Consider the following 27,927-nt stretch of genomic DNA (forward strand, 5'->3'; position numbering starts at 1 on the left):
TAGCCCACACTTGGAATTGGGGTGGATATAAATGTTTGTACATGTACAAGCAAAGCACAGCCCTCCAGTCTTCACTCGGCCTTCATTTTCAGACCATCATTGCTTCCCCTGATGATGATACCTCATCCATCTCACCTCCCCACTGAGTCCAACATAAACACACCCTCCAGATGTTGAAGGTAAAAGCATGTACATGTACAGTACATCCCACTCCTCTGTGCATGAAGGAGAGTCAGAGGATTTGCATGGGAGTGTGGAGTAATTACGAGAGCGTCAGGGAGTGTTTATTAGCGGAAGGTAAAAGGTAGGATTCAGTAATGCTGCGGTAGAAGAGGAGCTGAGGTCAGAAGAGGTTTAATTGCAGCTGAGATTCCACAAAGCTGCCCACAAACACTCCAGGATACCATACATCTCTTTCAAAACCCTCCATCATTAAAAATAAAGTCATGCAGAGGGTTTGAAGGTGGAGCTGCCTGTGTTTTAATACAGAACATTAAAGCTACAGCAAAACATTTCTTCATTATCCAAAATGTAGTCAGTGTATTCCGGTGAACAAATTTATGGTGATCTATTTTAAGGTGTACACACACACAAACACACACACATTGTGAACACAGGACTAAACTTCAAACATCAGGGTCAGGCTGTTACAGCTGAATGCCAGAAAATCCCTGGTAGAGCAGATGGAACAAAGGGAGACAGAAAACTTGTAACCTTCATTTTAGAAACCACAAAATGTTTGGCTATATCCTATCACACTTTGACTGCTTTAGTAATTTCCAGTATCTCTTTTCTGACAGAGTCCCATCATCTATAAAAATACAGTAGTACACTGCACAGGAAAAAGCAGAGCTAGTAGCAGAGTAGAAGAAGAATTGTGTCTCTTTATGGAAAACACTGTATAATGAGATGTAAACACTCATTATCAATATTAGTTTAGTAGCCAGAACCATGTATATGACGTTACTCATCACTGAAATCTGTAATAATCCACTTTTGTCACAGTTTCAATAGAAATCACTGCGTTCTGGACAGAGGAAGAGAGAACCGTATTGTGCCTCTCCTCCACTGATGGTGTAGGTGCCAGTGGTATTTCACTTCAGCAGCACGTTCCGTTCCAACATGGCAGATGTGATTCCTCACCAATGCCTGACCTTCCACTGTGTCCTCTTCAGGGGACAACAAGGCCAGTCATTGCATCTGCACCGAGCCAGGAGCATCCACATTCAGAACCGCCTCTGCCTGTTTCACACCGGGTGACTCACACATTCAGAACAAAACTGTGTTCTATGTGAAGACAAAGAGGATCACTCAGAACCTGCATCAAAACTGTGTCATGTAATTAATGTTATTTACTGCCTGAATGGTAAATGTCTCAATGAATGCTAGCTGCTGATTTTCTAAATGACAGCAATGGTAAAACACACTGAAATGTGGCAAAATGGCAGACTTCATGCCCTTCAATCAACACTGAATTCACACATTCACGCACCAATATTGTGTCTCTCATGGCTGCTTAAAAATTATGTGGTGAGTTGTCTACTGTATTTTGGTTTAAGACGGCAAGGCAGGGGTCAGTGCAACGGTCGCATTTTTGCACTTTTGTACGGTGTACTATGTACTTTGTACCCTAGCTTAGCAATAGGTGAGTAGCACCCTAGCAACAACCTGAGACACCACAGGAAGCCCTAGCTATACAACAGCAAGCCATCTATTTTCACTTCTGCCTTACTCCAGACTAACTTAACATTACTTTTAGGTTTTATTTGTTTGCACAAATCTGCACAAATTGACCATCATTGTATCATTTTACTGGATTAACAGAATATCTACTTGAGGATGGTCTAATTTTCCAATATCTGGTCCCTGTTCACTCTCAAATGTCATTCAGCTAAAATTTAAAACAGCACTAAACAGCACTACAACGCAGAAGAATGAGGGTAAAACCTGGATTCTGGAGGACATTCTCCTCTGGCCTGGGCCTTGGGAGCCTGGTCTGAGTGTGTTTTAAGGCGGCACTGTTGGTGTAATCTAAGTTCTGGTGACAGGGTTTTTCCATGATGAAGAAAGCCAGAGTGCCCCCCCGGGAGAAATGATATGATTGAAAGCGTGGGTCAGGGAGAGGAAGAGACAAGGCTGTGGACAGTAAAACAGCATGATTCAGTAAATACTGATCTCGCTGTCTGTTTATACTCTACATTTACACAATTCCCTTATCGGCTTGAGTGCCACAGATTACACAGATTCTCTAGTGCTTTAAAATTTAAAGTCTACAGTCTTCATCTGTTAAACACTGCCTCAAAACAAACATACTGTTAAGTGCCTAAAAAAATCCTGCAGTGTTATGTGCTATTCACAGGACTGAATAAGTGATTTCAGTGTTTCTCTGTTTGTTTATGTGCCGAAACGATGACAAAATCCTGAAAGGAAGTAAATTATTACACACAAATATTATCAAATTTAGAAAACAAAAAAAGAATGAACATATTTTCTTCTATTTACTAAACCTTCTGTAGTTGTTAATAAAAACGCATTCCACAATTGTGACAAAATTCTATGTACATTAGGATAAAAAAGTATTTGCAGCTAGTGTTCTCCTCCAAGCATGTTGAGCTGTTCAATGTTGCTGTATAAGTGACAATTTGTAAAGACATTGAACATAGCTTTGGCAAAACATGTCATGCCAATAAAGCGCATCTGAATTGAATTGATATAGGGATGCTGCAGAAGGTTAGTCTTTACCTTCCCTGCAAGGCACTGGGCCACATCATGTGAAAGAGAGCATCATGAAAATTTTTGGGAGAAAGTTGTAGGTGGCACTGTTTAGTAGTTAATTAAATAAGGAATTGTTAAAATATTAAAGCAGAGGCAGGAAACTGTGTGTGTGTGGTGCCTGGAAGTAAACATCTGGGATCAGGGAGACGGTGTAGGGGGGATCAAGGCCAGTTCCAGAGCGATATCACTCCATCTTAGGGTAAAAGACATCGGCAGAGGGACAGACATTATATTAGGACAGAAGAAACAGAGGAAACCTGTAAAGGACCTCTAGAGATAAATGGAAGGTAGTAACCGATGAGGAAGATTAACTGAGAGGAAAAAACTGGAGACCAAACTTTTGAGACAAAACAATTTCTGAAGATTGTGAGGGTTTTGGAAGTTAAGATTGCTGTTCAAACCTGAGTGAACCAGCTTCATAGTCTGGGTTCCTTAAAAACACAGGGTTTCAGGACAAGCCTGGGTTGATTTTCTGATAAATTTGGTTTAATTTTGTTTGTTTTATACTTTTTGGAAAACTATTCCTTTGTAAATATTAACAAAAACTATGTACGCACTCTCAGCCTCTCATTCAAAATCACCCTCTAGAGCCGTGGCTAAGGATCAGCTTCTAAAGACATACATCATCTTCTCTTTCACAACCCTGTTTCTCCTCTTTTAGTCTCATTATTCCATTCTTACTCTTTTCTAATTTTCTCTTTCCAGTCGCCCCCACAGCCATATTTCTCGTAACTGCAGGAGCAGCAGATCTATGCGATTACACAAACTACCTCCAACGAAGCTTAGTGCCCCCCCATTCTCTCTCTCTCTCTCTCTCTCTCTCTCTCTCTCTCTCTCTCTCTCTCTCTCTCTCTCTTTCTGGGTGTTTATATAGAGCGTGGAGCAGCTCTCTCCAACTCACTTTCCATTCAGCAGCTCATGACAAAAGCTGGAGCTCTCCCAACAGATTGCTCAGCATTTAGCACAGACAGATAGATAGATAGATAGATAGAGAGAGAGAGAGAGAGAGAGAGAGAGAGAGAGAGGTACTCCAGTCACTCTTTGGTCAGACTCTAACTAAATACACACACACATCCTGCCACTATGTCTGTGTGGAGGATTCTCCAGGTGGTGTGTCTGGTGGGTTCTGTGAGCGTCGTGGTCCTCCAACATCAGGATTATGGAAGTCTAATGAAGGTGAACTTATATGACACATACGAGAATGAGATAGACGAGGGAGATCAGACGGAGGGTGAGTGGACATCTTCATAGAAACCTCACAGAGACGCAACATTTTAGCCTGATCTAATCTCTACTGAACTGTTACCTGATCTTATTTTTACTGTACTTTTATCTGATCTAATCACTAATTAACTGTGACCCGATCTAATCTCTATTGTACTTTTATTTGATCTTTTTTCTACTGTACTTTTATCTGATCTAAGCGGTTACAGATAATGAATGAATGAATGAATAATTACTACTGAACTGTTACCTGATCTTAGCGTTACTGTAGTTTTATCTGATCTAATCTCTACTGTACTTCTATCTGATCTAATTTCTACTGTACATTTATTTGAGCTCTACTTTACTTTTATCTGATATAATATGTGCTATACCGTTACCTGATTTATTATCTACTATATGTTTATCTGATCTAATCACTACTGAACTGTTACCTAATCTAATATCTGCTGTACTGTTACCTGATCTAATTTCAACCGTACTTTAATCTGATCTAATCACTACTGAACTCTAACGCAATCTAATCTCTACTGTACTTCTATTTGATCTAATTTCTACTGTACTTTTATCTGATCTAATCACTACCTAACTGTTACCTGATCTAAACTCTACTCTATTTTACCTGATCTAATTTCTACTGTACTTTTATTTGATCAAATCTCTACTCTACTTGTATCTGATGTAATCTCTACTTATTATCTGATCTAATCTCTAGAGTATATTTTATCTTGTCTGATTTTTAATTGTACTTTTATCTGATCTAATTTTGACTGACAGCGGCACAGTGCTGCATCAGGTAGTGTATCCCACAGTGTATGTTTCCCACAGAGTCAGGCCTGATAAGTCTGAGCTGAGTATATCTTTGTAAGTGTTTCCTGACTCAGTCCTTTGAGTTTAAGGTATCCAATAACCTCCCCTATGTTCTCCTTACCCCTTTAGTGGAGACTCCCACCACCAACCCGCCTCCTCCATGCTCAGGCCCTGAGTTGAGCAAGTGGGACAAGCTCTTCACCATGTTGGAGAATTCCCAGATGAAAGAGAACATGTTGCTGCAGTACTCTGATGATCTGATGAAGGTGGAGATGCGCTCACTGCGGGGTGAGGTTCTGCAGTTCGTGGCAGAGTACGGCGGCTCGTGTGCTGCAGCGGTGGAGGGTGCTGTGCGAAGGGCTGGTTCTCAGACTGACCAGTGGCTACAGCAGGCTCTGGAGCAACTGATGGAAGCAGCCACCGAGCAGAGGGAACAGCACAAAGAGGCACTGCGCATGATCCTGGAGGTCTCCCACGAGCAGGCCGCCAAAATAGAAAGGCTGGAGGGAAACTGTCTGAATGAGGCAATGACCCAGACAAAACCAAAGACTGAGGTCAAAAGCTTCCAGACCAGGCATGCCATCCAAGATGGGGCAGAGGTGGAGGACAGAGGGCAGCCACACAAGAGTGTCTCAGACATGTTGGCAGAGCTGCAGAGTCTTCGGGAGCAGCTGGAGGTCTATGTGAGGGCCACGTCCAGTCGTGTGCTGCCAGCTGGTAAGTCAGAAAACCTCTGTACTCAGGCCAGACTGCGAAGTAAAAGCTAAAATATACGTCTACAAAATAATGAGTATTTACAGGCATCACAAGCAGCTGTCTGTCTGAATTACATAAAGGGAATATGTACACTAGTGTTCATTCATTCATTCATAGTCTGAAACCGCGTATCCAGTTCAGGGTCACAGTGGGGCCGGAACCTACACAGAATCACTGGGCACACCCTGGAGGGCGACACACACTTTTAAAGTCACCAATCCACCTACCAACATGTGTTTTTGGAACGTGGGAGGAAACCAGAGCACCCGGAGGAAACCCACGCAGACACAGGGAGAACACACCACACTCCTCACAGACAGTCACCCGGAGGAAACCCATGCAGTGGGTCTTGAACCCACAACCTCCAGGTCCCTGGAGCTGTGTGACTGCGACACTCCCTGCTGCGCAACTGTGCCACCCTTACGCTAGTGTTGCATAGTGTACATTTTTTAAATTCAGTTGCTTGACTTGACAGAGTCAGGGTCAACACAGATTCAAATTAGAACAATTTACTCACAGTAAGGTAGAGGCATACAACTAGATAAAGATGATGTTTTAAAGGCAAGTATGTTAGCTTTTGCAACTACTTTTTACATGAAGAAGTCAAATTGACGCACGTCACATCCCTTTTCTTTCCAAGTCTCCTACTTTGACTACAGGCAGAATTCATTCTCACATCCAAGACTTGTGACTTGAAGTGACTCCTATTTAACATAAACCACCTCTATGTATCTTTTCCATACTCAGCGGAGAAAGGCATGTTGATGATGTACAGCAATCCACACTGGGTCTTTCTGACAGTGACTGATGGGGAGTTTGAAGATGAAGGAAGAAATCTATGTGATGCTGTTTGTTTTAAAGCTGAATGTAAAGTCAGTGCAGGACTCATTTACACTAGTGTTGTTTAATGAGTGTTGGCGATGACGTAGTCTTTGGAAAATGAACAGCTGCTTCAGGATTATAAGGCACTGCAGGGGGATAAATCTGGCCAGGGCTCTGTAAATGTTTAGCTTTTGCTTGCAATTTACTTTTACCAGATGTAGCTCAGCCAAACATTAACCAACATTAGAATTAACATTTTACTGGAGACACACTAGTCCCGGACACAAGTAAATAAGTCTATTTTATAGTGAAAGTTCAAAACTTTAGGAGTTTGCAACTTACATAAAGCTTCTCAGCTCGTATCAGAGCCGTCCTTGTTGGGTGAACAGTGAGCAGGAGTCCAGTTCCCAGAAACGAGATTGGCCAGAAATCATTTAATCCGCGTGTGCTGAGCATTTTATCTGGCCGAGGAAAAGTAAAATAAATTGAAGCAGAAGGACAAATCATCTGGAGTCTGAGTGACCACACCAATGCAGGTTCGGGGAAGGCAGGGGTGGGACCCAAAAGAAAGGACCCTTTCTTCAACAACATACAGAGGAGACACAAGAGACTCGCTATGAAAATATTATGAGGTCTGAAACCTTTACAGAACAGGTGAATTTTGAGCAGATGATGGAAGAGCATGTCTTGACCAGCCTAGGCAACACCCACACACACAGAGCTGATCAGTTATTTACACTGGGCCATAGCCACTTCCTCCTTAACAAATGAGATAATGAACACAGAGCCCTAACTCAAGCAGATGGATACCTCCTGATCTCTGGGTCTTCCGGCCAAGGAGACAAGCTTAAATGTAGCACTTGCAGGGGGAGAAGAAGGTGGTGGAGGAGAAGGAGGAGGGGAGGAGGAAGAGGAGCAGAAATAAGAGGAAGAGCATTTCCCGCTCAGCTGGAATAGAGCTGTTTACAGTGTTAAAGTCGTTAAGTAGATAAGCTGACATAAGCCATCAAAAAAGGGAGGATTCATTAGTGATTACATCAGCGTTCAATTTTCAAGAAGAGGAGCTCACTGCTCCCTTGGGACTCTTCATCAAGTGTGTTTAAAAGATTGAATTCATCTCTAAGTAGTTCTGGCAAATACAGAGTTATGCTCAACTTAGATCATGGGTTTAAATCATTTCACTGTGCAGAGTAAACTACAGCAAGTAAAACATTCCACTGACTCAAGGAAGAGATGATCAAGTTTCATCATTATTATAATAAAATACTAATAATACAAATAATAAAAAATGATTAGTAATAATCTGGTGCATTGATTGATAGTCCCATTCATATACCCAAGGTTGCTTTTGCATAAAATGGAGAGACACTTCATACAAGTGTCTCAATCTCTTGTGTGGTCTAAACACCTTGAGACTTCTACCTTTTCTTGTTATAGTCCCATTTCTCATTACCTTCCATTACCAGGTTAAACTGTACATAATCTACAACATAAAAAGCACATCAAACTGTCAGAATATTTCAGATGTGAGCTCAGCAGGGTTTTAAGGTGAATTTGTGATTAATTTTGATTCCTGAAGCATTTGAAGTATGAGCTGAATTTCCTAGGACCATACTGACCCTACATTTCTCCATCTCCACATGTAGGTTGTGACATGGCCCTCTTCTTCCCCATGCGCTCTCCAAAGACCCACGCTGAGATCATCCCCCACAGATCCATGCAGACCCATGCCTTCACCGTCTGCCTGTGGGCCAAACCCACGCAAGTGGTCAACAAGACCGTGCTCTTCACCTACGGCACCACCAGCAACCCGCTGGAATTGCAGCTGCTCCTGAACGGCCCAAATGCTCTCTTCACCGTCAGAGGGGAAGCCCATCTTGTGGAGGCCCGTGGGGCAGTGGAGGAGGGGCGCTGGAATCACCTGTGTGGAACCTGGAGCTCAGATCAGGGATTAGCTTCCCTCTGGGTGCAAGGCCAAAAGATGGCAAGCTCTCCTGGAGTGGCTGAAGGTCATCAGTTGCCAAACGGAGGGAACATAATCCTGGGGCAAGAACACACCGCTGATGGCCTGGCAAAGAGATTTGGGTTCCAGGACACATTCAAGGCAGAAGAGGCCTTCACTGGGAAGATGACAGGAGTTAATGTCTGGGACCGACTCTTGGGAGAAGAGGAGATATCCCAGCAGGCACGGGCAGATGGGAGAAGCTGTGGTGACCGTGGAAGCCTGGTAGCATGGGGTGTATCTCAGATTGTGACAAAAGGGGGTGTGGAACTGATCTACTAACTGACTCTGCTGCTCAAAAGCTCTGATTCCAACGCTCCGGTCATTCCTACGCTCAGTCCTAGAGTATTCCTGCTGTGTGGGGATGATTTTCCTGCTCCAACACACTCACACTAGGTAAGTTAGAGCAAGCAAATCACTAAAAGCTCGGATACCACATGCCTAGGACTCTCATTCTCCAAGTGCTTTCCCTGCAACACCCCACATCCCACATCATCAGCCTGCAGTCATACAGCCGCACCGCAACAAGACTCTGTTCCACATCACTTTTATGAACCCTGTGCCCCTGGGGAGCAGAGGTTTTCCAGTAAAGGTTCCTGAAGACTCACACAGCCTTAACGACACCAACTAAACCACAAGTACCACAGATTTTAAGGTGAACAGCGATGGAGCGAGTCAACGTGGTGCCATAAGAATGATGTTACTCTTTACATGACTGCTCTCATTTTGTTAAAATATAAAACCTTACCCTTCAGAACCCAAACTGTGTATTTCAGATGTATTGTATTTATCAAAATGTTTACATTTAGATCTGACAAACTTTATGTTATGCAATCTTTTTGTCCTTTCTTTTATCTTTTGTTATATATCTGCTGGGTGGTTTGTTTCGAAATATTTTGCAAATGAATAATGCAATTTAGTAGCTTTGGTTTTTATTTTAACAAAGACATTTGTTACATTTGATAATGAAATTAAAACAGATGATGAAAGTGTAAAATGTTTACAAAGTCCCTGGGGACTTTTCCTTTCTTTCTGCTAATGTGACACATGCACCATACTGTACATTGTTTTTGATATGCTAAGATGTTGAAATGAATATATATTGTATATAGATATATTTTGTTTTTGTTTTTTTTTACTTATTGTACTGAAGGTCTGAAAAGGAGATTAATAAAAAAATAATGCTATATATAAAATTTCTTGAATCAGTCCCACATCTTTGTAGTCTTCATTATTCTATAAAGAAACAGATGCAATCAAACTGCACCATCATGTAATATATATATATATATATATATATATATATATATATATATATATATATATATATAAAAAAGATAGACAAATATAATAACATGTAGACAGATATAATAGTTGGCTTGATTGGAGGTGGATGTTTTGGGGGTTAGTAGCGGATACTTCAAGTTCTAAAGATGTGGCTACATATACATGTGTAAGCAACAGTATAAAACTTCTCTAATGTCTATCCATCCATCCATTATCTGTAACCATTTATAAAGTTTATGGTCACGGTGGGTCCAGAGCCCACCTGGAATCATTGGCCCCAAGGAGGGAATACATCCTGGAGGGGGCGCCAGTCCCTCACAGGGCAACACAAACACACACATTCACTCACACACTCACACCTACGGACACTTTTGAGACTCCAATCCACCTACCAACGTGTGTTTTTGGAGTGTTGGAGGAAACCGGAGCACCTGGAGGAAACCCACGTAGACACAGAGAGAACACACCACACTCCTCACAGACAGTCACCCGGAGGAAACCCACGCAGACACAGAGAGAACACACCACACTCCTCACAGACAGTCACTCGGAGGAAACCCACACAGACACAGAGAGAACACACCACACTCCTCACAGACAGTCACCCGGAGGAAACCCACACAGACACAGGGAGAACACACCACACTCCTCACAGACAGTCACCCGGAACGGGAATTGAACCCACAACCTCAAGGTCCCTGGAGCTGTGCGACACTTACCTGCTGTGCCACCGTGCCGCCCTTCTCTAATGACTATTTAATATAAAATATTGATCAGAAAAAATAACCAACCAACCAATAACCAAAACAAGCCTGAGAGCTGAGAATATGTCTGTGAATAAATGCATTAAAACACATGAACACAAATAAAACAAATTGAAGGAGCAGGTCCAGGAACAGCTTTTTCTGAGACCTCCACGTCCACTGCATTTTGGCACAATCTCAAAGGCATTTGTTATAATCCACAACCCACCCCACCCCCACACAGCCAGCCATATCTCTGGTAGGACTCTCGACCGAGATTTGCCCCCTTCATTTAGGCACACTGTAGATGCATTAGTAGATCCAGATGCTGACAAGAAGGCTACATTCTTAAAGGGATGTAACTCAAAATGAGCAACTCCACATGGGCCTTTGGAAGCCATGCTGGGGCCCTTGACTCCTTAACGTACTTCCTTGACTCCCTTCTACACACTGCTCTGCAGTACACAGAGGGGGTCCTGCTGTGCTAACACACTCCAGACATCCTGCACACACACACTTACATGGCCAAACCACATCCAAGATCTGGGGCCATAAAAGAAGAACATAAACATCTCAAGCTGAGTTACCTGAAGAACATGAAAAATAAACACGTGATCAGAGCAAACACTCAATAATCATTTGTCTCTGGGGAATTTTCAAATTGCTGTCTACTGACGGGTCACCTGTTGTTCCATGCCACTGCAGACGGATCCCTCAGTCACTCCTTAAATTGAATTAACGCATTTTTCAGTTGAGGCAAACCGTACCCCACACGACCTGATCTGAACCCCATTACCTCAACATAGAGGGGTCACAGTTCACATGGCTGAGGAAAGCACAATCTGGATGGTGTTAATGAGTGAAAGAGGGAGGGTGTAATACACTCTGGTTCCAACAGGGGCTCAGAACAAGAGCTGGGATGAAAGACAGCATTACATCCAAATAACCTTGTTAATCAGGGGGCTGCAGTTGCTCATTGCTAATGTAAGGCATATGCAGACATGACAAAAGGGTAAAGTATACACTCAGCTGCGTGATCGCTGAGGTATCAGCAACATTAAGTCTAACTCAACAAAGAATTACAGAAACAGACTTTATTTAATGTCCATGAGTCTCAGGCCTTTTTACTAAGTACTAACACTAGATGTGCAACATCAACAGCAACATCACCTCCTCTTCTCTGTAAGCACCCGTGTCTATTCGGTGCCACAGACTGGATTTTAAGGATGACTCTAACCTTGATGGTGTCCGTACTGTTTGTAATTATGAGGGTGAAATGTGTTTAATTAAAAATAATTAATATTTTAAATAAAAAAATTCAAATTTAAACTGAAAGACAACCAAATATTTCATTTTCAAATAGGCATCCTTTTGCTTACAAATCAATCTCCAGCAATCGAGAAGTCTCACCTCCAGCAGTCTCACCTCTATCACTTCATTACAAGCTGTCCTGCTTTATCACAGCCACCCAACAACAGCTTGGCCTTCAGTCTTTCAAAAAGGATGACTGCTGATTAGGGGTCGCCATGATTTTCACAACCATTATGGTGCTCTTAGTCAAGTCTGTGGTTCTGAAAGGTCAATATGGACTAAACACATTTATTTAAAGATCCTGACTTCACACTATGAGGTGGAACAACACAGCCCAGAGTCTCACACATCTTACTTTTCAACCTGAAAGAGGTTTTCTTTCAGGTGTTTTTGTTTTTCAAAGATCTGACACTGAAGAGCAAACAAAGACATTTAAGGTTGTAGAAGACCCTAATAAGCCCTGATGTTGAGTTGTATAAAGTCAACTTATATAATCTCTTCATTAAAAGGATTTGGATGCTCCAGAGCTGTACTTGAGCCCAAGGTTAACAAGCTCAGTGGAACTGTGTTCTCTGCAGAGATGGGTGATGAAAACAAGCAGGGATGGCGCATCATCAGCTTTTGTATTTTTCCAGAATGTTAAACTCAAAAAGATAAAAAAAATGGGTAGTAAAAATAAAGAGAACCAAGTGAAAATGGTTAAATGTTCATTTAACCCAAGGGTGTCCCAGGTTCTGCCCACAGCTGTATGTGTTGGCAAGGCGTGATGTGAAGGGTCTCTGTACATTCAGATCCCTGTCGCTGGCTTGGTACTGCCTCACTTGTTAAACAAACAAATGTCTGGGGAGGCTGGTGGTTTTTTTCACATGGGTTGGAGACAGGAAAGCAGTGATGGGTGTGGGGGCGGGGGCTTCCTGCGCTATAGATTAACCTCTAACAACCATCATTAGCTTGGTTTGAGAAAACAGGTTTGGTTTGGTTTTGCAGTTCCATGTAGTGCAGAGTAACCAAACACTTCCAGCTCAGCTCCTTCATCAGAAACGCCACAGGCAAACTGTCCATCATCCAGAGCTCTAACCCCTGACACTAATGAGCCCACCACTGAGACGGTCCCTGGAGTCTCTCCACTGAGGGCTTAGGAAGGTTTAACCACCTTCACTGCAGTTAAGTCCTAAAAGGAGAAAAGCTAGAACAGCCTCAACTGGCACTACAATGCTGTTGTACTCTGATGAATATTTGTAATATTGAAGTTTATTTGACTCTACGCCCAATGCCAAGTGTTGCCTACAGCACAAAGCCCAAGAACCTTGGAGTAATGGAGCTCTTTCTATTACCTTTGGGATGAGTAGAAGTGCTGTTTGGGATCTAGAACAAATCATCTAACAACAACATGGTTGAATGCAATTAAATCCTCAAAGCAACATCTATTGAAAAGCCTTCCTAGAAGAGCTGATGTTCTCACTGCAGCGAGGGTGGTGAAACTCTGGAGAAACTGCAGAACAAAGCAGGAGATTTTCAGCCGTTTCAGCCATAAAGTGCATGCTGGGGATACTCTGGGACATTAGCAGCTCTGTTCACACATGCCCTCACTCAGACTTCATCTTGAGTCTGTTTGGAAGCTTGTGATATAAAGTCTGGGACAAATGTTGCAGGTGTTTGCGTTCACACACACACAGCTACTCCAGGTAAAGTGTAAAATGGTTCACTCAGCACAGGTGTGAAAGAGACTTGTGAGGTGTGGTGTGTTCACCCTGTGCCTCTGTGGGTTTCCTACAGGTGCTCCACTTCCTCCCACAGTCCAAACACAAATGCCAGTAGGTGGAATGACTGTGTGAAACTGTGTGAATATGTGAAACTCTCCACAGATGTGAGCTTGTGAAATCACTTTAATCAGAATGAAGTGGTTAGTTTATATTTATTTGCAGGCTCACTGCTTATTTTTGTTTGGTTGAAAATGAACTATGAATGCACCCCTGGGGGCATGGAGGGGACACAGTTAATATTCCTCTACATTTAATTTTCCAACCCTAGCTGCATATGACCAACAGAGCATAAACCCAGCACTGAGGAGGTCATCATCTCATCGACAGAACAGTGTCCAGGTGTTCCTGTGTTTACACAGCTGTACAAACTCCTCACTCCTAAAAACAATCGGGTGAATGAGAACTGACCCTTTGATGTGTGTCAAACTGTGGGTTAAACTCTTTAGACAAACAAAAATTTTGGGTTGTTTCTTTAATACTTTTATGATGTCAGTCAGGTCTGTGCTGATTTTACACATGGAGAATAACAGTGGTTGAATACAGTGGATAATATCTCCTAGATTTACTTTTTAATGATTATTTTTAATTATTAAAGGAGACGTTAGTAAAGCCCTGTGAAGGACTGGCACCCCCTCCAGGGCGTGTTCCTGCCTTGCGCCCAATGATTCCAGGTAGGCTCTGGACCCACCGCGACCCTGAATTGGATAAGGGTTACAGACAATGAATGAGACGTTAGTATTAATTTATTTACATAAAATTAATGAAACAAAATAATATATTTAGCTTGAGTTTGGATTTCTGTAAGAACCATGTTTGCACTTAAAGGTAATTTTTGCAAAATGATCATGTGGGACACAAGGAGGCCTGAGCACCATACTGTAGTCATTCATTCATTATCTGTAACCCTTATCCAATTCAGGGTCACGGTGGGTCCAGAGCCTACCAGGAATCATTGGGCACAAGGCGGGAATACACCCTGGAGGGGGCGCCAGACCTTCACAGTGCACAACACATTCACTCACACCTATGGTCACTTTTGAGTCGCCAATCCACCTACCAACGTGTGTTTTTGGACCATGGGAGGAAACCGGAGCACCCGGAGGAAACCCATGCAGACACAGGGAGAACACACCACACTCCTCACAGACAGTCACCCGGAGGAAACCCACGCAGACACAGGGAGAACACACCACACTCCTCACAGACAGTCACCCGGAGGAAACCCACGCAGACACAGGGAGAACACACCACACTCTTCACAGACCGTCACCCAGAGGAAACCCACGCAGCGACAGAACACACCACACTCCTCACAGACAGTCACCCGGAGTGGAAATCGAACCCACAACCTCCAGGACCCTGGAGCTGTGACAGAGATACTACCTGCTGCGCCACCGTGCGGCCCTAAACTGTAGTTAAAGATAAAATAAATGAAGGAATAAAAACAGAACACATCTGCTATCCCTCTGAAAAAGACTAGAGTCAAAGCTGTACACAAACAAGCAAAACACATGAGGGACAGGTGAACATATTAAACACCAAAGGAATGAAGTACACACAGGCTACAAAGATAGGGAGGGGTTAGAGGTCAGGGATCGAAAGAGAAACATGAAAACAGACCAAAAATAAACTGCAAGAGAACAAGAAAATAATGTGACAAGAGAACTTCAGAACAGAACCAGGACAAAATAACAACAAGCTGAACACCAAAAGCTGAACTTTTATTCATTCATTCATGCTTTATCCTGATCAGGCTTATGGTGGGTCCAGAGTCAATGTATGCAAGGCAAGAACACACCCTGGACAATGCATCACAGACTCACCCAGTCACACACACTCTGTCATAAAGTTCAGTCTCACAAAATGTAGAGGAGTCAGTTGCAGGTTTATTCAAGAGACAAAATCCAAGTAGAAGAGGAGTCAAAAAACCATGAAGACCGTCCGAGAAAAACAACCATAATCCAAAGGATAAACAGATCAAAGGGATAAACCAAGTCCAAAGCCAAGATTCAAAAAACCATGAAAAGCTAATACAAACACTAATGCTCGGAATTGCCAATATATTTCTAACAATACTTCACAACCTGTGGCATATAACTGTGAGCTTAAATGCTCTACAAATGATTTGGCTAATTAGAGACAGGTGAGGAATCTACGTTAGAACTCAGGTGAGTGTGACCTCTGGTGGTTTGGAGGAGAAACTGCTTGGGCTGATGTGACACACTCACCCAGTCACACAGTAGACAGTTTCACACAGTACACTGCCAGTAGTTAACTTGTGTGTGTGTGTGTGTGTGTGTGTGTGAGTGCTCCTGAACTTGTATACAGTGGTATGAAAAAGTTTGTGTGACCCTGATAATTATCATGATTTTCCTTTATAATCATTGGTCGTTCAGATCAGCGATTTCAGTTAAATATATCATATAGCAGACGAACACAGGTGTATTTGAGAAGTGAAATTAAGCTTATAGGAGGCAAGTGCATTAATTTGGGCACCCTTGTCGTGTCCAGTTAAGAGAAAGGGTTAAAGGGCCAATTGCAAGTTTTTCTCCTCTTTGCATCTTCTCTCAAAACAACTCTCAAACGACCTGAAAACAAAGATTGTACAACATCATGGTTTAGGGGAAGGATACAGAAATCTACCTGTTCTAACAGCACAGTTCTAGTTAAGGCCAAAAGTGGCAGGTGAGCACATTCGCCTCCCAGCGCTGGGATCTTGGGTTCAAGTCCCATCTGGGTGGAGTTTCCATGTTCTCCCTGTGTCGGCGTGGGTTTCCTCCGGGGGCTCCGGTTTCCTCCCACAGCCCAAAACATGGAGGGTAGGTGAATTGGCTTCTCTAATAACTGTCCTGGTGTATGAGTGAATGAGTGTGTATGTGAATGAATGTGTGTATGTGTGAGTGAATGTGTGTGTGCCCAGATATGGACTGGCGCTCTGTCCTGGGTGAAATCCTAGTGCCTGATGCAGTCCTCCAGGTGGACGGTCGTTCCTGGTTGAGAGTACGCTGTGAGTGTTTGGCTGCCGCTTCTGGCCAGTGTGTGTGTGGATAGAGGGTGTCTAGAAAGGTTCTACATAAGTGTAACGATCGATCGATAGATAGATAGATAGATAGATAGATAGATAGATAGATAGATAGATAGATAGATAAACAGAGGTGAAGGATGGTGAGGACAGTCACAGTCAACCCACAGACCAGCTCCAAAGACCTACAACAGCATCCTGCTGGAGATGGTATCACTGTGCATCGTTCGACTATTCAGCGCACTCTGCACAAGGAGAGGCCGTATGGGAGAGTAATGCAGAAGAAGCCTTTTCTGCACACACCCCACAAACAGAGAGGAATGATAAAGCACATATCAAGGGGCGGTCTGCATGGAGGAAAAAGAACACAGCATTCCAAGACAAACACTGTGTTTGTGGTGAGGCTGTGTGGCCAGTGGAGGGACTGGGAAACTTGTTAGAGTTGAGGGTCACACGGATTCCAGTCAATATCAGCAGGTTCTTGAGAACAATGTTCAAGAATCAGTGACAAAGTTGAAGTTGAAGTTGTTCTGGGGCTGAATACTTCAACAAGACAACGACCCTAAACACTGCTCAAAATCAACTAAGGCATTCATTCAGAGAAACAAGTCCAATGTTCTGCTAACGGCCATCTCAGTCCCTAGACCTGAATATTATTGAACATCTGTGGTGTGATGTAAAACGGGCTGTTCATGCTCAAAAACCACCAAACCTGACTGAACTGGAGTTTTGTAAAGAAGAATGGTCCAAAATACCTTCAACCAGAATCCAGACTCACACTGGAAGCTATAGGAAGCGTTTAGAGGCTGTTATTTCTGTGAAAGGATTGTTCTGTTGGGGTGCCCAGATTTATCCACCTGACTAAATCATTATTACACACTTTCTGTAAATCCTATAAACTTTATTTCACATCTCAAATGTCACTGTGGGCGGCACGGTGGCGCAGCAGGTAGTGTCGCAGTCACACAGCTCCAGGGACCTGGAGGTTGTGGGTTCGATTCCCGCTCCGGGTGACTGTCTGTGAGGAGTGTGGTGTGTTCTCCCTGTGTCTGCGTGGGTTTCCTCTGGGTGACTGTCTGTGAGGAGTGTGGTGTGTTCTCCCCGTGTCCGCGTGGGTTTCCTCCGGGTGCTCCGGTTTCCTCCCACAGTCCAAAAACACACGTTGCAGGTGGATTGGCGACTCGATATTGTCCGTAGGTGTGAATGTGTGTGTCTGTGTTGCCCTGTGAAGGACTGGCGTCCCCTCCAGGGTGTATTCCCGCCTTGCGCCCGATGATTCCAGGTAGGCTCTGGACCCCCCGCGACCCTAAATTGGATAAGCGGTTACAGATAATGGATGGATGGAATGTCACTGTGTTCGTCTGCTATATGATATATTTAACTGAAAATGCTGATCCGAACAACCAATGATTTATAAAGGAAAATAATGATAATTATCAGGGGTGCCCAAACTTTTTCATACCACTGTAGATAAAATGTGAAAGACACATCGTACTCTCTCTTCCACAGTGATGAATAAATACACTGTAACATGTCTGTGTTACTTCATTAAAACTCATCTACAGTAAATGGGAAAAGCCCTGATCCCTGTGTAAGTCACACAGAGGAACTGGAATGAAGAGTCTGCCACACTGAGCTGGGAGAGTAGAGCCACACACAGACCACAGACCTCCTGCTCCACATGTGGCTGCACTGGGTTATGGTCATGGAAACTAAAGAGTTGTTGCACCACAGTCATCAAAATGTGCTTCAAAACACTCAGGGAGAAGGCTGCGCTTATTACTGAGAAGTGAAATGTGCAGAAAGGAGCTGAGGCACAGAGTGACGATGATTTCAACACGTTGTTTCCATCCTCTCACCCAAACTGCTCCAGCCTTCAATAACCAACAGGACATTAAAGCACGATTTTTTAAATGTTATAATGTCTTTATCCAATTCAAAATCTCAGAGAAATAACTCAACATCTGCTTCAAAATGTTGTGGTATGGGTTACAGTGAAGAATTTGCAAGTTGAAAGAACAGTTTCGGTGAGCGGGGAGTGAAACATCATCGTGATCTCTGGCCATGACTATGCCACATTTCCTACCACAAACAATAATGAGTGAATGGATGAATAAATGAGTGAACAAATAAGTCAGTTCAAGGTTTGTCCCAGAAGGCTGTGGGTCGGTTTGTGGGGCTGGCGTGACCCGTGCGGTGACTGTACCTGCGAGGAAGCTGAGGGTGATGGCCTTGGTGTGCTGCACCAGCAGCTCGGCTTTGGCGATGGCAGCCAGCGAGAGGTAACTGGACATGTTCCTCCTCAGTTCTGGGTTTCCCTGCTGCAGGAACCTCACCGCCACCGGAACAGCCAGGGCCATGACCGGAGCCCGGTTATAGTTCTGCAGAGAGAGCAGGGAACAGTCAGGAGGACAGGACAAGTTCTGCAGCAGCTCTCCTCGTATTGATTTGTACAGTATCCAACACAAAATGTACATAAATATAAAAAGTACAACACATGTTCAACACAAACAAACCCCTTCAAGACGAAACTGAGCTGATTCAGTGTCTGAAGAGGACTTCTCTTTTTCTAAAATAAATGTATAATGTGTAAACAGTACTATTTATACAGTGTTATACATCACACCAGTGTAGTATATGACCTTAATTCAAACAAAAACAGCATTTAAATACATCACAATTTTGGAAGTAAACATTATATTAATTATTTCCTTTTCAATGCTTTCCTTTGTAAAGACTAAACTTGATCTGTGAGATCACTTTATTTAAGGAAATATATCAATAAATAGCCACTTATCCCATTTAATTTCTCATTGAAGTATTTGTCTGGAGTCCAACACCCAGTCAGTTCTCTGTGCGCTGCCTGAGTCAGAAAACAGGATAAAACGAGCCGTTCTTATTCTGCTCCGCTTCTGACGTCAAGTGCAGAGACTTTAGAATGGCCCCGCCCCCTCGTCTGAGTCTGTCCAATCACAGCGCTGGACCCGCGTTTATGTGAGAGCGCAAAGACGAGGTTAAACTCAGCGAAACAGACACAACGAGCGCGGAGAAATAAGAGCACTGAGTAAAAAAGGAGAAGAAAGAGAACAGAGTGAAAACGGCTAAAAACCAGAGCTTCTGCTCCTCGCTCCTCACTGCTGTGCGCTCGGGGTCGGGGTGAACAGCGAGCGGCTCATTATCATTTAAAGGAACAGCAGCTGAAAGCGGGCGTTCTGAACAGGGCTGACACTGCTGTGGGGTTTCATAAAGAAACAGAACTGTGTGTGGGGGGGGGGGGTATGTGCATTTTAAGTTGAAATTAGTCTCTAGTCATTAAACTCCACATCTTACACTTGGGCTGAGGGACAGTGTTAAAGTAAGACGTTAAAAATTGTCCTTAGGGAAATGTTGTGTAACTCTGCTAAACAAAAAAAAATCTGCGCTCTGTTCTTCAGCAGCTGTTTAGAATATTCGACATTAAAGGTTTCATTAAGGGTTTATTCCAGACCCCAGGACAACTGAGTCACCACATCTGTGGGTTTTATTCAGCTAAACAGACTCAAATGGACCCAAACGAGCTTGTTTCCACCAAAGAACACCCAACATTATTCAACCAGTGCAGCACACTGCCAGACAAAACCAGCTGTTACTGATGGACACTGTTCATTTTACAGAAACACACACTGTTTTCAACACAGTCAGAAAAAACAAAAGGACAAGGGAAAGGACATTGTTGGTCATTTAAGGTACACACAGTGTAATTGAGCCTCAGGCGTCTTTAAGTGCTGTGGGTGTATGGAAGCTAGGCTACTTTCTCTTTTCAAAAAAGAAAGGTAAATACATAACACTCCAGTAATAATACAGCACTACAGAGACAGACAGAGGGACACCACAGAGACAGACATACGAACACCACGGAGACAGACAGAGGGACATCACAGACACACATACAGACACCACGGAAACAGACACGGACACCACAGAGACAGACGGAGGGACACCACAGAGACAATTAGAGGGACACCACAGAGACAGAGGGACACCACAGAGACAGACAGAGGGACACTACAGAGACAGAGGGACACCACAGAGACAGACAGAGGGACACTACAGAGACAGACAGAGGGACACCACAGAGACAGACAGAGGGACACCACAGAGACAGACAGAGGGACACCACGGAGATGGAGGGACACCACAGAGACAGAAGGACACCACAGAGGCAGACAGAAGGACACCACAGAGATGGAGGGACACCACAGAGACAGTCAGAGGGACACCACAGAGGCAGACAGAAGGACACCACAGAGATGGAGGGACACTACAGAGACAGACAGAGGAACACCACAGAGACAGACAGAGGGACACCACAAAGATGGAGGGACACCACAGAGACAGTCAGAGGGCCACCACAGAGGCAGACAGAGGGACACCATGGAGATGGAGGGACACCACAGAGACAGAGGGACACCACAGAGACAGACAGAGGGACACCACGGAGACAGACAGAGGGACACCACGGAGACAGAGGGGCACTACAGAGAAAGACAGAGGGACACCATAGACAGACAGAGGGACACTACAGAGACAGAGAGGGACACCACAGAGACAGGCAGACAGAGAGACACCACAGAGACAGACAGACAGAGGGACACCATGGAGACGGAGGGACACCACAGAGACAGACGCAGGGACACCACGGAGACGGAGGGACACCACAGAGACAGACAGAGGGACACCACGGATACAGACAGAGGGACACCACAGAGACAGACAGAGGGACACCACAGAGACAGGCAGACAGAGGGACACCACGGAGACGGAGGGACACCACAGAGACAGACGGAGGGACACCACGGAGACGGAGGGACACCACAGAGACAGAGGGACACCACAGAGACAGACAGAGGAACACCACGGAGACAGAGGGACACCACAGAGACGGAGGGACCCCACAGAGACAGACAGAGGGACACCACGGAGACGGAGGGACACCACAGAGACAGAGGGACACCACAGAGACAGACAGAGGGACACCACGGAGACGGAGGGACACCACAGAGGCAGAGGGACACCACAAAGACAGTCAGCAGGACACCAGAGAGACAGTGTGTGTGTCTGTGTGTGTGTGTAAGTGGAGTGAAAAGACAAAACAAAGGCAAATGAAAATCAGAGGCAATGTAAAATGAAGTGCTCTGGCGCCTCCTACAGTTTGTGCTGTGAAATAACATCAATTCAAATGATGATGAATTAAAGGAAGTGAGAAGCTGGATCAGGTTTTTATTCGCCCTGAGTCTGAAATGGCTCCCTATTCACTCCTCCCTACATTGCGCACTATATCCTGCTCTTATATATATATATATGCTATTATACTGAACTGAACTGGGTGTTTTTACTAAACAACACAGTGCATTATGGGTAATCTGCTGTCTGCTAGTGTACCTGGGTTTTAGGGTGTGAGTTATTGTCCACTATGTTACACTACTATAAAACTGCAAGACCCCAGATAGCACGTAGTGAATGGGGCACTGTTTCAGATGCAGGGTCTGAGGGGTTTAGATCTTAATCCACTGTGGAGTTTCACCCACGGGTCAAAAGTGTGTAGACACTTTAATGCAACTTCCTTAGTACCTACTGGTCTGGGAAGGTATTACATTCGGAACCCTGCTGCTGCATCAGTGAGGTTCAGGGGCTGGGGATTAGTTGAGAATCACATTCACCACTCCAACTCATCCCCAGAGGAACCCCATCGCTCCAGAGAACACAGTTCCACTGTTCCACACACCAGAGGAACCCCGTCACTCCAGAGAACACAGTTCCACTGTTCCACACACCAGAGGAACCCCATCACTCCAGAGAACACAGTTCCACTGTTCCACACACCAGAGGAACCTCATCACTCCAGAGAACACAGTTCCACTGTTCCACACACCAGAGGAACCCCATCACTCCAGAGAAAACAGTTCCACTGTTCCACACACCAGAGGAACCCCATCACTCCAGAGAACACAGTTCCACTGTTCCACACACCAGAGGAACCCCATCACTCCAGAGAACACAGTTCCACTGTTCCACACACCAGAGGAACCTCATCACCCCAGAGAACACAGTTCCACTGTTCCACACACCAGAGGAACTCCATCACCCCAGAGAACACAGTTCCACTGTTCCACACACCAGAGGAACTTCATCACTCCAGAGAACACAGTTCCACTGTTCCACACACCAGAGGAACCCCATCACTCCAGAGAACACAGTTCCACTGTTCCACACACCAGAGGAACCCCATCACTCCAGAGAACACAGTTCCACTGTTCCACACACCAGAGGAACTCCATCACTCCAGAGAACACAGTTCCACTGTTCCACACACCAGAGGAACTCCATCACTCCAGAGAACACAGTTCCACTGTTCCACACACCAGAGGAACCCCATCACTCCAGAGAACACAGTTCCACTGTTCCACACACCAGAGGAACTCCATCACTCCAGAGAACACAGTTCCACTGTTCCACACACCAGAGGAACCCCATCACTCCAGAGAACACAGTTCCACTGTTCCACACACCAGAGGAACCCCATCACTCCAGAGAACACAGTTCCACTGTTCCACACACCAGAGGAACCTCATCACCCCAGAGAACACAGTTCCACTGTTCCACACACCAGAGGAACTCCATCACTCCAGAGAACACAGTTACACTGTTCCACACACCAGAGGAACCCCATCACTCCAGAGAACACAGTTCCACTCTTCAACACACCAGAGGAACCTCATCGCTCCAGAGAACACAGTTCCACTGTTCCACACACCAGAGGAACCCCATCACTCCAGAGAACACAGTTCCACTGTTCCACACACCAGAGGAACTCCATCACCCCAGAGAACACAGTTCCACTGTTCCACACACCAAAGGAACCCCATCACTCCAGAGAACAGTTCCACTGTTCCACACACCAGAGGAACCCCATCGCTCCAGAGAACACAGTTCCACTGTTCCACACACCAGAGGAACTCCATCACCCCAGAGAACACAGTTCCACTGTTCCACACACCAGAGGAACTCCATCACCCCAGAGAACACAGTTCCACTGTTCCACACACCAGAGGAACTCCATCACCCCAGAGAACACAGTTCCACTGTTCCACACACCAGAGGAACATCATCACTCCAGAGAACACAGTTCCACTGTTCCACACACCAGAGGAACCCCATCACTCCAGAGAACACAGTTCCACTGTTCCACACACCAGAGGAACCCCATCACTCCAGAGAACACAGTTCCACTGTTCCACACACCAGAGGAACTCCATCACTTCAGAGAACACAGTTCCACTGTTCCACACACCAGAGGAACTCCATCACTCCAGAGAACACAGTTCCACTGTTCCACACACCAGAGGAACCCCATCACTCCAGAGAACACAGTTCCACTGTTCCACACACCAGAGGAACTCCATCACTCCAGAGAACACAGTTCCACTGTTCCACACACCAGAGGAACCCCATCACTCCAGAGAACACAGTTCCACTGTTCCACACACCAGAGGAACCCCATCACTCCAGAGAACACAGTTCCACTGTTCCACACACCAGAGGAACCTCATCACCCCAGAGAACACAGTTCCACTGTTCCACACACCAGAGGAACTCCATCACTCCAGAGAACACAGTTACACTGTTCCACACACCAGAGGAACCCCATCACTCCAGAGAACACAGTTCCACTCTTCAACACACCAGAGGAACCTCATCGCTCCAGAGAACACAGTTCCACTGTTCCACACACCAGAGGAACTCCATCACTCCAGAGAACACAGTTCCACTGTTCCACACACCAGAGGAACCCCATCACTCCAGAGAACACAGTTCCACTCTTCAACACACCAGAGGAACCTCATCGCTCCAGAGAACACAGTTCCACTGTTCCACACACCAGAGGAACCCCATCACTCCAGAGAACACAGTTCCACTGTTCCACACACCAGAGGAACTCCATCACCCCAGAGAACACAGTTCCACTGTTCCACACACCAAAGGAACCCCATCACTCCAGAGAACAGTTCCACTGTTCCACACACCAGAGGAACCCCATCGCTCCAGAGAACACAGTTCCACTGTTCCACACACCAGAGAAACTCCATCACCCCAGAGAACACAGTTCCACTGTTCCACACACCAGAGGAACTCCATCACCCCAGAGAACACAGTTCCACTGTTCCACACACCAGAGGAACTCCATCACCCCAGAGAACACAGTTCCGCTGTTCCACACACCAGAGGAACATCATCACTCCAGAGAACACAGTTCCACTGTTCCACACACCAGAGGAACCCCATCGCTCCAGAGAACACAGTTCCACTGTTCCACACACCAGAGGAACTCCATCACCCCAGAGAACACAGTTCCACTGTTCCACACACCAGAGGAACTCCATCACCCCAGAGAACACAGTTCCGCTGTTCCACACACCAGAGGAACTCCATCACCCCAGAGAACACAGTTCCACTGTTCCACACACCAAAGGAACCCCATCACTCCAGAGAACAGTTCCACTGTTCCACACACCAGAGGAACCCCATCGCTCCAGAGAACACAGTTCCACTGTTCCACACACCAGAGGAACTCCATCACCCCAGAGAACACAGTTCCACTGTTCCACACACCAGAGGAACTCCATCACCCCAGAGAACACAGTTCCACTGTTCCACACACCAGAGGAACTCCATCACCCCAGAGAACACAGTTCCGCTGTTCCACACACCAGAGGAACATCATCACTCCAGAGAACACAGTTCCACTGTTCCACACACCAGAGGAACCCCATCGCTCCAGAGAACACAGTTCCACTGTTCCACACACCAGAGGAACTCCATCACCCCAGAGAACACAGTTCCACTGTTCCACACACCAAAGGAAGCAGGTAAATTGTCTGGATTTGTTGCAGCTGCGTGCTGATGATCATCTGCTGTGGGATATATAACTGAAAATGATGCTAAAGTTAATGGAGGTATAAATAATGGATATTCTTCTATATGTTGAGTATGTTAATGTATTTTCTTAGGAAAAAGTTTTCTTAGTGCTGCAGTCCTCTAATTCTTTCTCTCTTTCTCACACCCCATCCATCTCTCACTCACTCTCATCCCCTTTCTCTCTCTCTCTCTCTCTCTCTCTCTCTCTATATATATATATATATATATATATATATATATATATATATATATATTTATCTCGCTCTCTTTTTCACCCCATCTGTCCCTCTCTCTCTAATTCATCCATCCCTCTCTCTCTCCACACAATTACTGTAAGACATTAAACTGAACGGGTAAAGGATCCTTCCCTACACTGAATCAGGAGGGACCTCTCTCTCGTCTCACAGCAGTGTGTCATCCACAGGGAGGACGTTCCTGAACGTCCCGGGGAAAATTTCAGAGGAGTCACAAAAATCACAAAAAAACCCTCAGCTCATTATGAAGCAGTCACTTTAATTTCCGGCCCATGCTCAGATCAAAGAGCTGCAGAGGATTCAGGCACCGAGCGAAGTGAACACTGATCTCTCCCTTTACCCAGCATGCACCTCTCTCTCCCTCTCTCTCTCTCTCTCTCTCTCCCTGTTTGTTGCTGAAATTGTTAAACGTGCATAAACACTGGTAAAACATAAACATGTCACATAGCAGCAGGGTCCCATCTTTCCACAGCAGAACAGCACCCCCTTGTGGAGCAGACCCTAAATGTGAGATGACAGAAATGACACTGCTTGTGCAGCCAAGTGAGTGAGTGACTGTGAATAAATGTGAGTAAATGACTGGGTGAATTAGGTACTGTGTGAGTGAGTGAGTGAGTGAGTGAGTGAGTGAGTGTAGTTCTGTGTGAGTGAGTGTGGTTCTGTGTGAGTGAGGTTCTGTGTAAGTGAGTGAGTGAGAGAGGTTCTGTGTGAGTGAGTGAGTGAGCGAGGTTCTGTGTGAGTGAGTGAGTGAGCGAGTGAGTGAGTGAGTGACTGTGGTTCTGTGTGAGTGAGTGAGTGAGGTTCTGTGTGAGTGAGTGAGTAAGTGTGGTTCTGTGTGAGTGTGTGAGTGAGTGAGTGAGTGAGGTTCTGTGTGAGTGTGTGAGTGAGTGAGTGAGTGAGTGAGTGAGGCTCTGTGTGAGTGAGTGAGTGTGGTTCTGTGTGAGTTAGTGAGGTTCTGTGTGAGTGACTGAGTGAGTGAGTGAGTGAGTGTGGTACTGTTTGAGTGAGTGAGTGGCTGGCTGCGTGAGTGCAGTATGGTGTGATTGAGTGTGGTAATGTGTGATTGAGTGAGTGAGTGAGTGAGTGCAGTATGGTGTGATTGAGTGAGTGTGGTAATGTGTGAGTGAGTGAGTGAGTGAGTGAGTGAGTGAGTGAGTGAGTGAGTGAGTGAGTGCAGTATGGTGTGATTGAGTGAGTGTGGTAATGTGTGAGTGAGTCAGTGAGTGAGTGCAGTATGGTGTGATTGAGTGAGTGTGGTAATGTGTGAGTGAGTGAGTGAGTGAGTGAGTGAGTGAGTGACTGTGGTTCTGTGTGAGTGAGTGAGTGAGTGAGTGAGGAACACTGGTAAAACATAAACATGTCACATAGCAGCAGGGTCCCATCTTTCCACAGTAGAACAGCACCCCCTTGTGGAGCAGACCCTAAATGTGAGATGACAGAAATGACACTGCTTGTGCAGCCAAGTGAGTGAGTGACTGTGAATAAATGTGAGTAAATGACTGGGTGAATTAGGTACTGTGTGAGTGAGTGAGTGAGTGAGTGTAGTTCTGTGTGAGTGAGTGTGGTTCTGTGTGAGTGAGGTTCTGTGTAAGTGAGTGAGTGAGTGAGGTTCTGTGTGAGTGAGTGAGTGAGTGAGTGACTGTGGTTCTGTGTGAGTGAGTGAGTGAGTGTGGTTCTGTGTGAGTATGTGAGTGAGTGAGTGAGTGAGTGTGGTACTGTTTGAGTGAGTGAGTGAGTGAGTGAGTGCAGTGTGGTGTGCTTGAGTGTTGTAATGTGTGATTGAGTGAGTGTGGTAATGTGTGAGTGAGTGAGTGAGTGAGTGCAGTATGGTGTGATTGAGTGAGTGTGGTAATGTGTGAGTGAGTGAGTGAGTGAGTGTGGTACTGTTTGAGTGAGTGAGTGGCTGTGTGAGTGCAGTATGGTGTGATTGAGTGAGTGAGTGAGTGAGTGAGTGAGTGCAGTATGGTGTGATTGAGTGCGGTAATGTGTGAGTGAGTGAGTGAGTGAGTGAGTGCAGTATGGTGTGATTGAGTGAGTGTGGTAATGTGTGAGTGAGTGAGTGAGTGAGTGAGTGCAGTATGGTGTGATTGAGTGAGTGTGGTAATGTGTGAGTGAGTGAGTGAGTGAATGCAGTATGGTGTGATTGAGTGAGTGTGGTAATGTGTGAGTGAGTGAGTGAGTGAGTGAGTGCAGTATGGTGTGA

At 45.1% G+C, this 27,927-nt stretch overlaps 2 protein-coding genes across 2 annotated transcripts in view; one reads left to right on the forward strand and one right to left on the reverse strand.

Moving 5' to 3' along the window:
- veph1 (ventricular zone expressed PH domain-containing 1) overlaps window positions 1-27,927 on the reverse strand; it is a 97,459-nt gene that overhangs the window by 60,254 nt on the left and 9,278 nt on the right. Inside the window, exon 5 of the mRNA XM_066684908.1 lies at window positions 18,722-18,896. Coding sequence (XP_066541005.1) covers window positions 18,722-18,896 — 175 coding nt within the window. The remainder of the gene's footprint in view (window positions 1-18,721; window positions 18,897-27,927) is intronic.
- Window positions 3,693-9,568, forward strand: ptx3a (pentraxin 3, long a). The gene is made up of 3 exons (XM_066685445.1): window positions 3,693-4,006; window positions 4,939-5,526; window positions 8,034-9,568. Exons 1-3 carry the CDS (start codon window positions 3,859-3,861, stop codon window positions 8,669-8,671), a joined length of 1,374 nt encoding a protein of 457 aa, XP_066541542.1. The 5' UTR covers window positions 3,693-3,858; the 3' UTR covers window positions 8,672-9,568.

Source organism: Hoplias malabaricus, chromosome 11, assembly GCF_029633855.1.
Source record: "Hoplias malabaricus isolate fHopMal1 chromosome 11, fHopMal1.hap1, whole genome shotgun sequence".
In the NCBI taxonomy this organism is placed as follows: domain Eukaryota; kingdom Metazoa; phylum Chordata; class Actinopteri; order Characiformes; family Erythrinidae; genus Hoplias; species Hoplias malabaricus.